This window comes from Panicum hallii, chromosome 2 (genome assembly GCF_002211085.1).
Source record: "Panicum hallii strain FIL2 chromosome 2, PHallii_v3.1, whole genome shotgun sequence".
Classification (NCBI taxonomy): Eukaryota; Viridiplantae; Streptophyta; class Magnoliopsida; order Poales; family Poaceae; genus Panicum; species Panicum hallii.
The window spans coordinates 1,002,806-1,017,128 of record NC_038043.1 but is presented as its reverse complement, the minus strand read 5'-3'; the positions used below and the strand labels follow the sequence as shown (position 1 = coordinate 1,017,128).

General features: G+C 43.2%; 1 protein-coding gene and 1 pseudogene across 1 annotated transcript; both read right to left on the bottom strand.

Annotated features, from left to right (window-relative positions):
* Positions 1 to 53: 53 nt before the first annotated feature.
* On the bottom strand, positions 54 to 2,538 carry LOC112880009 (annotated as a pseudogene).
* Positions 2,539 to 3,575: 1,037 nt separating this feature from the next.
* Positions 3,576 to 7,272, bottom strand: LOC112882626 (protein HGV2). The gene is made up of 6 exons (XM_025947716.1): positions 6,956 to 7,272; positions 6,095 to 6,330; positions 5,119 to 5,343; positions 4,947 to 5,037; positions 4,432 to 4,666; positions 3,576 to 4,314 (listed from the first exon to the last, which is right to left on the bottom strand). The coding sequence occupies exons 1-6, from the start codon at positions 7,174 to 7,176 to the stop codon at positions 3,925 to 3,927; spliced, it is 1,398 nt and encodes a 465-aa protein (XP_025803501.1). The 5' UTR covers positions 7,177 to 7,272; the 3' UTR covers positions 3,576 to 3,924.
* Positions 7,273 to 14,323: the final 7,051 nt, after the last annotated feature.

Genomic DNA, 14,323 nt, shown 5'->3' with positions numbered 1-14,323 from the left:
GCCAAGAGTAAGTGGAGAAACATACAGGATATCTCGTCGTTGTAATCCTGAAGTTAGCTGAAGTCATCAAAATCGAAATTTCCAGTCTCATGGCTCCCAATGTTGACTGAAGGACCACTTGGGTGCTCCTCAAGGGTGTTCCTTAGCACAGACGACGCAGCTCTTCGGTTGGGCCCTTTGGCACACAAGTTCCCAATTGAAACCGATATTTCCTTGAGGCTTGACAGGTGCTCGATGCCGGTTGGTGCAGCACCATACTTGCCCCATCCTGTGCATTAAAAGATAGACCGAGACTTTGGAGCCTGGGCATTGCTCCTACTTCAAAGGTCACATACGATATCTTGATACATGCAATTGCGAAATGCTTGAGAACAGAAAATCCACTTCTGGTGATGGCGATCTTCTCTCTGGGAGTGCCTTTGATGTGCAGACTGAGTTCGATGAGGGACGGAAGCTGTGCCAGAACTCCAATATCATCCCCCAGCATCTCCTGAACTATAAGATCAATGTCATAGAGATTATGGAGTTCGCCAAACCACCTGTGAACCCTCGAAAACCAGCACTCTCTTATATGTATTCTCTGAAGCTGGCGGAGACAACTCAAGTTCAATTCATCCCAGCAGCTGGGATTATCGTCATAGCCATAAATGGACACGAAAATATCTGAGGTTGCAAAGTTTCTCAAGGGAAGAAAACAGAAGTTCCCTACGATTTGCTGGCGTATCCGAAGGATCAACAACATCATCATCGTCTACATCTTCATCATCAGGGAAACGAGAGATTTGCAGATCTTGCAAATTGGTTAGGTCTCCGAGACCCTTAATATTCTGTAGGGAGTTTCTACCCACGTTGAAGTATTTCAGAGTACGTAGTGACTTCAAGTTCCCGATACCATCAGGCAATTATCCCCCCGATGGGAAATTTAGATGCAGCAACCGGTTCAATTGAATGATATCTGCTGGAATTTCAACATTGCTCCCTGAAGTTACTGGATACTCCTGTCGAGGGGCGGTTTCTATTTCCAGTATCTCCAAGTTCTGCAATCCCTGAATTCTATCGGTAGTTCTGCTCTGCCTTCAGTAACAATCTTTAAATACCTCAGTTGAAACAAGTGCCGTATCATTGTGAGGTCAGTATTTCGGTGCCACATAAATTCAAGATTTAAAACTCGTAGGTGCATGAACTTCAACAAAGGAGGTATATAATTAGTGCTGCCGAATCTTGCAAGTCCTCGTACTTGAGATAGCTGGATATTTTCCAATAACGCACTTCTATCTGCTGAACCATCCAAGTGAAGGGAGAGTCAGCGGACCTTATCCTGTAGCCCTATCAAAGATTGCAAACCATCTGTCACAGTAATAAAATTTTCTTCTCTGGACTTTTGCAGAATAAGATCGAGCATCATACCGTGCACTCTACAAGACTGAATCTCACCGCTGGGGTATGTATCTACAGGTTGAATCATGCTCCTGTTGATAAGCTCATTGAAATAGCTGTTTCCAACATCCTCGGGATCTCTCCCATGAGCTTTGCTTATAAAACCTTCAGCTACCCATTGCCTAGTCAGATCATCCCTGTAGATAGTATGATCCTCTGGATAAATTCCCAAATAAAGCATGCAAGTTTTCAAATAATGAGGAAGATTCATGTAGCTGAGATTCAATATTTGTCTCATCCCTTCCAAGCTAGGTCTCAACTCACAGTTGGAGCTCAACAAGTTCAATATGTACTGCCATTGTTCCTGCAGTTTGTATGGTTGACTGGCTAGAAGGCTAGATATACTGATAATTGCAAGTGGCATACCATTGCACTTTCTTAAAATTCGAGTTGACACTTCTTCCAGATACGGAGGGCAGGCATCCTCTGAACCAAATATTCTTTTGAAAAATAGTATTCTCGAGTCTTGATCACTAAGAGGCTTCATCTTGTAGACATATTCACAACAATTGGCACAGCATGCTTTAGCCACCGCCTCAACTCGTGTAGTTGTTATTACTCTACTGCAGTTGGTGCATTCCGGAAGAGCAAATCTAATAATATGCCATGCAGATACATCCCATGTGTCATCAATAATTATTAAGTACCTGTATCAAAAAAAAGTTATTAAGAACCTGCCAGATATTAAGGTGTAGCGCAATAAGTATCAGGCCCAAGTGTTTTAATTTTAAGATAAAGCAGGTCAGAGAAAAAAAAACAAAAGCCTGAACAGGAAAAACTACATCCCAGCAAACATTATGTGTGCATATATCCTTGGCCCAATCATCATGTATTACGAATGTAAGTTGATCGTGCAAAAGGTCATGGCATTTTTGCTCTGAAATGAGATTGTTTTTTTTTTTGGGGGGGGGGGGGGAGCTATGTGCAGTTATTGGGGTCAGCTGACCCCAATAACTTTCTCAAATTCCACTGTAAGTTTCTGTTTAAGATGAACAAATCACTCTTCCAAGTAGATAATTAAGAACTATCTTATGAAACTGACCCGGCATGGTCCCGGTAAGATAATTGTCTGGCTCCGCCCTTGAATGAGAAAAGGGCCATATCTTTCATGTTTTGTTTCCGTTTGATTTTTAAAATTTTGTTAATTCAAATAACTAAACTATCGCAAGATGCCGAAAGAACTGGTCACTAAGTCACACAGATTGCATGAAAAGGGTTTGAATCTGGGTTGCCTGATCAGGGACCCAAGCTGCTTGGGAATGGAAAATAGAAATGACAGTGTGCTTATTGTACTCATTCATTTGCAGTCTTCAACGTCACACTTTTGACCATTAATATCTCATATATTGTAATGTTCATGAACAAGAAACTGATGTCATGTAAATGTGTTTTCAAGCATGAATTTAGTGGCATCAAATTTGTATGGTATGAGCTACAACTTCTTAAACTAATAAGTGTTGGTCAAAGATTTAAAAGTTCAAATCTTTGGTTGCATGTTTGCCTTACGAAAGTAAAAGGAAGAAGCAGGCTATTTATCCTGATGTAGGGATATAACAAATCTTTTCAAACTGTTTGACCACAATTTATGAGCACCGATTCTCTAAGTAACATCTGTTTGCACTGAATGTTAGGTAGGCACATGGAACAGGTGCCGAGACATTGATGGGGAGCCAAGCAGAGTGCGCAAGGCGCCCTGCCATACACCCACTCCTGCCACCCCCGTGGCCTTTCTTTTAATTTGATTTTTAGTAGGTCCTTCAAGCACGAACTTGAGGTGGAGGCCGCAGCTGTCCGGCAGGAAGATCCTGGAATAATAAAAAATATAAGAAATACTGCAAAATGAATTTATTTTAAAATAAAATAAATGGGATGATAGTAGGTCCTTGGGTGGATCCGCCCCCAAGAGTTGCTGCTGGAAAGACAAATACAACAAAGATAAACTCATATGCTCTGCCAACTAGTATCTGCGATGCACGAGACACAACGTCCTACACCCATATTTCAGCTTTTAGCTTTCACGCAAATCCATAAATCCGGGCACCAAACGGATAAATAACGAAAACACATACACAGACAACTCGCCAAACTTCTCAGCAATTTAACCTTTCAACGTACTAAGCTCAGGACGGAGAGGCTCAAATTTCAAATAACTTTGCTAGAACGGCCAGCATTTAAGTGAAACCTCCAGCGAGTCAACATAGGAGGTACTGTAGGGCAAGTGAACAGTAGGATTCATCTCACCACACCCACACATGCTACGATAAACCAGGCAACTCACCACGCGTGATAAACTTCTCAGCAATCAAACGTTACAAGTTCCAAATCTCAGGATGAGTACATGGCTCGAACAGTCCCCTTCTCAAACATTTAAATAGCTTAAGCTAAAACGGCTAACAGCGGACCAGATTAAGTGAGACAGAACCACAGACATAAGCGGCTAACAGGTTCCAGCGAGTTAACATGATAGGTAAGGCTACTGAGTGCGCTCTACTTCCATACAGATTCGTCACCGTTCTGTGTTGTAGGAAGAGCCTCCGAGCTGTTGCTGCTATCACCTTTCGCAGATGCTGAATCCACAGCAGGCTTCTTCGGAGCAGGTTCAGCTGTGATCGGCTTGATGTTAGCTCGTTTGACACCTCTGCCTACAACCCCGAGGTCAGTTACAGTGCTTCCAGTGCTTCCGGTTGTCGCTGCCGTAGACATGACTGAGGAGTCAAAGCCATTGCTCGAAGTGGCCATCTGCGAAGAAGTAAAAGATGCAGCCCTTGGGATGCCATCAGCACCTTTCTGCCCAGCAGCTGCTCTGGATGCAATCGTCTTCAAGAACTCATCTATAGCAGACCTTGGGGTCGACATAGCTTGCTCCAGGTCTTCAAGCTGAACACACAACAATTTACAGATGTCATTGTTCATTAGAAGCAAGACAAATCATCTTCATCCCTGATAACAGTGCAAGGGTCATAAACCAAATAAAATGAAATGACACTGCTTTACCTTCTTCTCAAGTTCAGTCAATATGCCACTAAGCTGCTCTATCTCAGCTTCAGGAGCAGATTTTTCTGAGACTCCTTCAGCAGCAGATTCACCATCTTTACCAGCCAAAGAAGCATCCTTGGAATCTTTCAGACTCTGAATGCGTGACTTGCATAGTGAAATCGCTTTTGCACAATATGGGATTGCATCTCCAATCTTGGATGCCAGCTCGTAAACCAAACATATGCGGAAGTTTCTAGGACTGAATTAAGGCAATCAACAAAGGAAGAGAAACAAATTATACAGGATGTTGGGATGTAATCATATGATCTACAATAAAAAAGTGCATCCAAGTAAATAAAGCTACACGTGCAACCTAAATGAAATGAACTAGTATATAATAGACTTTTAAAGAAGGCACATCTTTAGGCTACAATGTACCCATAAAACCAAAGAGATAGACCAATAGACAGGTTGCAAATCAGGTTTATATAATAGTATGGCACACAAGATTGTCTAACTGTCACAAAGGATACAGTTCTACAGTTCGACGATGATCAGGCTCAACCAATTGCTCCAACATGGCTAAAGCTTTCATGTAGTCACTGAGTGAGTTGTCTATGTCCTCTGAAATTAAAAGAGGGACATGAGTATTAACAGCACTCACCAATCAAATGCAGAAGCATAACATAAGATAACTGTGACTACCTCTTTCCAATGCAACTTCACCAAGTGCAGAATAAATTTTTACTTTCTCCATAGTGTTTTCTGGGCTCTTCTCAACTATGGCCCTTGCAATGTCCAACATTTTCCATGCAAGATCCACATCGGAATCTTCTTCATCTCCCATCTTCTCATCCTCGTCATCGTCATCATCATGCTTCTCAATTTCACCATTCCCATCCCCATGATCTTTGCCATTTGAGCTTTGACCTAATAAAGGACTATATCAATATTTACCACAGCCAGAAGAAAAACACATGGAACACAACCATCAATTTACTTATTATTAGTTAAACCTGGGTACTGTTAGCATTGGACTGTGTTAAAAGAAACAAAGACATCAGCAAAAAAAAAAGCAAATTTATAATGCATAACACATTAACACCAAACAAGGTAGTAGAAGTTGGCCTATGCAAGCATACTGGTTTGACATCTAGTTGCATGAGAATCAAGTGACCTAGTGCACCAGTGATACTTATCTGTTTATTCTAGCATCATTATTCAAGTAGACATAAGCACAGCATTAAATACACAAATCTAGAAGAAAGATAGCTGAAATCGCACCCAGTTTGAAATATAATCATCACATAGACATGCTTATATAGGGCATCCAAAGTATTTTGTATACATCTCTTAACTCATTTACTATCGATAAAGACAAATCGGTTTGAGGAAAACAAGCTACTCTGATTAAATGGAATCCTATGGAATGCTTACCGCTTAACTATTATTTTGCAAACACACAGGAGCAAATTGCTGATTAAGGGTGTATTCCACAGAACATTAGCAGGTGTAAACAGATGAAGAAAGAGGTCATACTTATTCCACAGAACATTAGCAGGTGTAAACAGATGAAGAAAGAGGTCATACTTAGTGCTTTGTTGTGAAATGATCAACATACACAGAATAATAATGTGTTTCAGTGGACATTGCTATGTGAGGTAAGACTGTAAGAGCATACCTTCTTCAGCATCAACTTTCTCTGAAGATGCAGCATCCTCCGCATTGCTAACAGAGGCCTTTGAGCTTACACTATCATCTTTAGCAGTTGTACTCTTCGCTGATTCTTCATTTGGTGCATTCTTGGGAACATTGCCTAATGGATCAGTCTCCTCCTGTGCTTTGTATAGCAGGGCACATCCGTATTTAAAATATGTGCTGGCACACTCTGGAGCAAGCTCTCCATAATGTGAAGTCCTAGTTGGCAACAAAGGCAGAAATTTGTCAGTGAACTACTGCAAAGGTTCTTAACAAAACTTACACCAGGCCACAAGAGGAAATGTAAAACAAGTCAGAACACAACAAAAAAGAACTGAGCTACAAAGATTCCATCAACAATGTTAACGATACAATGTCCTAAGTTTGTTCAATGTTGATTGACTTTAGTAAAATTTACATATTCTCACAGACAACACTGCTTTAATTGATTGTAAAAGCAATTCAAGCATTGCTACCCACCAACACAAGGCTCATGATCAAATCCACTGACAGCGATAGCCAAATCCACTATTAAAAAAACCCACATGGTTAATAACACGATAGCCAAATACACTAATCCCTGACAGCGACAACCTCCCTCCATCTCGCTCACCGGCAACACGAAAAGAAACCACTCCTTGGAAGCAATTTCCTGCAGAACCCCTTAAACCCTAGTGAACCGAATCCCCGAATTACACAAGCGCTCGTTCAAAAACCAGCAGATCCCGAGGTAAATGCACCGTACCAACCATCAATTCCTCCAAAACTCCACCGACGCGCGGGGTCGCTTCAGGCAACTAGGTCCAAAGAGGAGCGGGGGTGGGAGGGGGAGGGGGACCCTAACCTGATCTCGAGCGCGCGGCTGAGGCAGTCGACGGCGTCGACGAAGTCCTCCTCCTCGATGGCCTTGGACCCCCGGTCGAACAGCTCCTGCGCCCGCTCTAGGGTTTTGGGCTCCTCCTCCTCCCCCTCGCCGGGCGCCTCCTCGCTGGGGTTCGGATTCGGCAGCGGCGGGGCCTGGGGCTCCTCTAGCGTCGCGCCCGCGTTCTCCGACGAGGAGGCCATGGGCGGCGTGCAGAGCGGCGGCGGCGGCGGGTTCCCCTTCTCGGCGCGGTAATTGGGGAAAGGAAGGGAAGGAAATGGGGAAATTTTTGGGGGCACGGAGCTCGAATTCTCGTGGGGATATCGTGGCAGGTTGGTTGCCGCCAACGGGGTTTCAGGCTGGGCCTATTTGGGCTTGCTGGTGTGAATGCGGGCCGTAATGGGCTGTTTGCAGTGGCCCAACCTGTTGCTTATTGTTTATCCTCCAGATACAGAAGCCCATCCCTCTCAAAAAAAAAAGAGATACAGAAGCCCATACCTCTTTTTCAAAAAAAGGAAAGCCCGTTCCTTACTTCCATCAGTCTATTGGAATTTGGAACCATGTTTTGTCAGATAGAGAAGCCATTCACTTACAGAATCAAATTTCGAGATAAAAAAAGAATCAAATTTCAGATCTTTGAAAGAAAAACAGTCAAATTTCAGCGTTTCTGCGTTTCGTGAAACACAATCTCCCACTCATGCATCTCTGTACATACAAATTTGTATACAATGCGCGTGTAAATTCGTGCCACTAATCCACTCTGCATACGTGAGGGTGATGTCATGATGACGATCTCAGCAGTGGCCGAAGCAGTCAGCCAGGATGGCCAGAGCGGTCTCGGCGCTCAACCCCGGCGACGCGCCGGCTGCAGCGTCGCCCGCCGCTGCGTGCTCGGGTCCGCTGCTGCCTGGACCGGCAGCGGCAGCAGCCGGCGACACGCCGTCCTCCGACGAGGCGTGACGGGGTGGAGCCTGCGCGGCGGCTGACGAGGCCGCCGGGACCGAGCCGATGGCATGGAGGATCGCTTCCCGCCCCCGCGGCCGGGTCCTCTCCGCCAGCACCGCCGACCACCAGCTGCCGGACACGCTCGACATCGCGGGGCGAAGTCCTAGAGCTAGACGGAGCTGCCAAGAAGATGGATGATTGGCTGGATGAAGATCTCGGAGCTTGGCTTGTCTTTGTCTTCTCCTCTGTCCTCGGCGAGAGCGCGGGGAGACGCGGCGCCGTGCGCGTTCGTTTTATAGTTGTGGCGGACGGCGTGGTCGGCGCGGCGCGGCGGTCAGAGCGCGCAGGAGACGCGTGCCGCGCCGGGGCAGGCAGGGAGCGGTGGCCGGTGGGAATTCGGAAGCAGGGGACATGTACGTCTCTGGTTTTGGCCCCCGGGATGGAAGCGGCTGCGGTTTCGGAGGCTAGGGATTAAAACTAGTGAATTTTATAAAAATTTATAGGAGTCCACTTTTCCCGATTAACGTGAGGCCTGTAATTCTACAGCCGTGAAAAAAACCTAGCATGATCCTATATCCAAACGGCAAAGTTATCAAGGTTTCACATTCGCCATGAAATCTGCATCGGCAGTCTATAATATAGGGGCCACCAAGGTACCTTAGCACCTTGATTGTGCGATATAATTAATACTGACATCTTCTAAACTGTCCACGCTAACTTTTTATGAGCCATTCCCGGCGCAACCAACCCGTCTCGGAACACGAGTGGGTCCGGATATCTTCGTTGGAATTGCAAGATTTCAGCGGTACAAACATTATTTTGTGGCTTATGATAAGTGAATTTTATAAAAAATCTACAGTGGCTCACTTTTTCCAATTCAGATTTTGTAGGGTGAGGCCTGTAATTCTGCAGCTGTGAAAAAAAAACTATCATTATCCCAAGATAGCAAAGTTCTAAGATTTTATATTCGCAACAAAATCTGCAACGGTAGTCCACGGTGTCGGGACCACCGAGGTACCTTAACACCTTGGTTGCGTGATGTAATTGATACTGATATTTTCTAAACTGACCACGCTAACTTTTTATGAGCCATTCCTACCGCAACCAACTCATCTTGGAATACGGGTGGGTCTGGACATCTTCGTCAGAATTGTAAGATTTCAGCGATACAAACGCTGTTTTGTGGACTATGATAAGTGAATTTTATAAAAATCTACAAGAGCCCACTTTGCCCAATTCAGGTGCTGTAGGGTGAGGCCTGTAATTCTATCGCCGTGAAAAAAACCTAGCATGATCCTGTGCCCAGATGGCAAAGTTCAAAAGATTTTACATTCGCCACGAAATCTGCATCGGCAGTCCACGGTGTCGGGGCTACCGAGATATCTTAACACCTTGGTTGCATGACGTAATCGATACTGATATCTTCTAAATTGCCCACGCTAACTTTCTATATACCATTCTTGACACAACCAACTCATCTCGGAACACGAAAGGATCATGACATCTTCATCGGAATTGCAAAATTTCAGCGGTACAAACGCTGCTTTGTGGCTTATGATAAGTCAATTTTATAAAAATCTACAGTTGCCCACTTTTTTCAATTCAGGTTGTGTAGGGTGAGGTCTGTAATTCTGAAGCCGTGAAAAAAAATCTAGCATGATCCCATGTTCAGATGTCAAAGTTCTCAAGGTTCTACATTCGCCACAAAATCTGCATCGACAGTCCACGGTGCCGGAGCCACCAAGGTACCTTAACACCTTGGTTGCACAATGTAATTGATACTGACATCTTCTAATCTGTTCACACTAACTTCCTGTGTGCCATTCCTATCACAACCAACTCGTCCCGGAACATGGGTGGATCCAGACATCTTCGTCGGAATTGCAAGATTTCAGCCATACAAACACTGCTTTGTGGCCTATTATTAGTGAATTTTATGAAAATCTGCATGAGCCCACTTTTCCCAATTTCAGCCATACAAACACTGCAATTCTATAGCCGTGAAAAAAAATCTAGCATGATCCCATGTCCAGATGGCAAAATTCTCAAGGTTTTACATTCGTCATGAAATCTACATCAGCAGTCCATGGTGTCGGGGCCACCAAGGTACATTAACACCTTGGTTGCACGATGTAATTGATACCGACATCTTCCAAACTGTCTACGCTAACTTCTTATGTGCCATTCCTGACGCAACCAACTCATCTCGGAACACGGATAAGTTCAAACATCTTAGTCGAAATTGCAAGATTTCATCAATACACATGTTGCTTTGTGGCCTATGATAAGTGAATTTTATAAAAATCTACAGTGGCCCACTTTTTTCAATTCAGGTTTTGTAGGGTGAGGCTTGCAATTCTGTAGCCTTGAAAAAAAATCTAGCATGATCCCATGTCCAGATGGCAAAATTCTTAAGGTTTTACATTCACCACGAAATCTGCATCGGCAGTCCACGGTCTCGGAGCCACCAAGATACCTTAATGCCTTGATTGCGCGATGTAATTAATACTGACATCTTCCAAACTGCCCACGCTAACTTCCTATGTGGCATTCCTGGTGCAACTAACTCGTCTCGAAACACGGATGGGTCCAGACATCTTAGTCAGAATTACAAGATTTCAGCAATACAAACGCTGCTTTGTGGCCTATGATAAGTGAATTTTATAAAAACCTACAGCGGTCCACTTTTGAAAAGAAATCAAATGCATCTCATATGCGCGCCAGGATCAAGTTCACACATATGATAGACGATACAAGTGTATATTCGAAACAATATCATAACGAAAGAGAGTATTACAGTACTTTATTAGATGATCGAAAGTCTTAATCTTAAACGAATGAATAAACATTTATAACTAGCAGCGGAATTTCAACTTCACAGGCAGATGACTGGGAGACATACGCCTAGAACTTCTCAAAATTCTTCAGAGAACTCCGGACAATTATCTTTGTTCTGAGCAGCATTGATTTTAATAAAGCAAGCGTGAGTACATTTATGGTTGGTACTCAGCAACTAAAAATAAATTATATAACATGCAAAGCCAAAATTAAAGGAAAACTGACAAGTTTGACTGCGATAAGGTTTTTAGTTGGCCAAGTTTTATTTAGCAAGCATTAACTAAATGTAAGTATATACCAACCTTTAAATAAATAAAAGAGACAAGTAACAACAACATAAATTAATAACATCAATTTAGATTATCTTCAAGTTCAATTATCATGTGAGGATACAAGCCGCTCGTAACCGTGAGCACGGCTGATATATCAGTTTTCACTCTGTAGAGGTTGTACATTTTACCCACAACTCGTGTTTCCCTTGATGCCCAGGTTTGCAAGGCCCTTAAACACTTCCGAGGTAAGTGGAAAAGATTCACTACGAGACCTTTACAAAAATTCCCTAATTTATGACACAAAGCGGTAATAACCCTCCCTAATGAGGCAGATGCCTTAACCAGGTTCTTATCATACCCTCAAGAGGACCGAGCTATACCCCGACGATGCAACCCTTCTTGCCCTTTCGGTAAGATTATCATAAGCTAAAATTTCTAATTAATTAATTAGCCAAGATCAGACCATGTAGTATTGTGGTTGCACTGTTTTCCTAGGTGGTTCTCCATATTCCAATTAATGCAATGATCTTATAATTATTAATATACAGTATTCCAGAACATGAAGTAAAACAAGTATAACGCAGCTTCCAAGGTAACCAACCATAAAACAAGTAGAAACAACAAGCATAGCTACAACATAAAGTAAACAAACCAGATTTAATCAAGAAAGATCAACAGAAAGTTAGGCATATCCTTAGTTTGGGATCCATCATATTATAGACACATGCATGCATATAAAGTAAATATGTGTATTTAAAAAATTATTAGGAACAGAATATGATCAAGGACCACTTGTCTTCTTCAAAGTACTGTTTCTGCTCAGAGGCGTCTTCAAATCCTTACTCTTGCGGACCCTTGAACTGCGCACCGTCTATCGCAACACACAGGTACACACAAACAAATAAGTATAATAAATAAGAAACTGTACACCAAATAATGTAAATAGAGCAAAACAAGGTTGTAAAGCCACTGTACGCGTCGCAAGGATCGCGTGAGCGCAAGAATCGATGAAAACGGAGTCTAAACAGAGAAGTTATGGCTAAAACATGCTTCTAAGGGCTTATTTGAAGAATATTTAAAACTAGAAGGGCGCTGAACAATGAAACCGAGGGCTAGAACATAATTAAATCTTAAATCTAGAGTTTAAATTAAAAAACAGAGGGGCTAGGAACGGCGAGTTCTATATTGGAAAAAGGCAGGGGCTAAAACAGAAGAAAAAGGATTTGTTTGTGAATACTTTTGAACTGTCGTGGATCGCGGGTTGATTTCGGTAAAACTCAGGGGTTAAAGTGCAAAAGAGCCTAGGTTTTAACTGGTATGGGTTCCGTGGACTTGTGTTAGATTAGATCTAACCCATCAAATCAGAATCCGACGGCTGCTGTAGGATCACTGGACCAGTAAAGAGGCCTAGAGGGGGGGAGGTGAATAGGCCTGTAAAAACTCAACTCTAAATTCTCGTTAGAGGTGAGTGCAGCACTGCTGTGCCGAGTGTGGCACTGCCGTGCTCAACAGAATAGAAATTACTGAGTTCAAAAACTGACGAACCAAAAATAGATCGAGTTAATTTCTAGATTTCCTGCAGGCGTCAGCAACACATATATGGAGCTAAAACAGATAACACCACAGTAGATAAGTATATCGGACTCAAACCTAGAACAAGCAAGTATCTAAACAATAAAGCAAATCAACACGCAAGACAAGGATTTATCCCGTGGTTCGGCGTCGCCACAAAGGCTGGCCTAAGTCCACGTTGTTGAGGCTGCCACAAAAGGCTTGAGCTTCACCACAAAGGTCGGCCCGTCCTCGTTCTCAAGTCAAGACAGTGAACTCTTGAGATGAGGAGTGATTTTACTAGCTGCAAGAGAAAGTTACAGACCTCCCAAGGCTGCCACACGAAGGGGCAAGCTCAAGGGCAACCACTAGCCAGCTAGGAGCAAGCTCCAAGAGTAACAGACCCTAGATCCGCCGGCCAAACGCGAACCAAATGCTCTTTTGAGTAGGGGAAACAATAGATCTGCTCTCCAATCGAAGTTTGCTGCCCTTTCCCTCAAGATTTGGTGGGTGGATGTGGAGATCCGCTTGAGGGAAGAGGTGGGAGCAATGGAGGAGAGAGAGAAGAGCACTGGTTCTTCCTTCTGCGAATCTGAACGTTTGGGAGCACTGTTGGGAGGTCTGTAACCGTTGGGAAATTTATACCCCTCTGGTTCCAACGGTACATTAAGTGCAGCACTGCCGCACCAAGGCGCGGCACTGCCGCACCCATCAAAACAACTCTGCTGAATGTGAAATTTTGCTGACTGTTTTGGTTGAGTATGAGGATGTGGTTTTCAGGATTTGAGCATTTGGTTCAACAGTTGGACAGTTGTACTTGGATCTCTCTTTATAGTACGGCTTTCCTTAAACTCAATATTCAAAATATAAAATAAATTAAGCCTTCATAAGTCAAGATAGCCATCAAATAGATTTGGGGGATCCTCCAACCTGTACATCATCCTCCTTTTAAATTACCTGCATGTCATCTCGATGAATCTCATTAGTTCCCTAATTAGGTGGTCATCAACGCCAAAACCCACAAAGAGCTTGATTGCACTTACAATCTCCCCCTTTTTGGTGATTGATGACAACCCAATTAGAGCTTACAAAAGTATAAACTATAACTGAGAATTTTTCGAGAAATGGATGTAGGAGCCTCCCCCTAAATATATGAGTTAGATTTAAATTCCAATTTTGACATAAAGGTCAAAGTTCATATATTTAGATGTGATTTGGGGGCCTCCCCCTACATCCATGCCTGCTGTGGGGTGCTGAACACTGTGTCAAAATAATAATATGTGATGCATGTGACAGTTCAGAGCATAACAGAATCTGGCTGTTGCAATGGGGTGCAGCACTGCTGAACAGAAGTGCAGCACTGCCGCACACATTTGTATCAGTCAGATCAACATTAAAAATTCACAGCAAGACATGTATGATAGATAATATCCCTAGCATAAATATGAAGTGCACTACAGCACACAAACCGATATAGATGGAGTCAAATAGGTAGCAATATTATACAAATAGAGTTTTGATCGACTCTCAAACTCACAACCTAACATCTACTCTCATCGGTTCTCATCGAAAAAGGTTTTAAAAAAAGTTTGACCCCTCTAATTTTCTCCCCCTTTGGCATCAAGTACCAAAAAGAGAAGAGAAAGTAGAGGAATCACTCATCATCAGAAGAGGAATCCCTGGAATGCTGTCCTGAGTCACTGCTCTGCTCTGTCCCAGAAAGGTTAGGCAACTCAAACTGAGG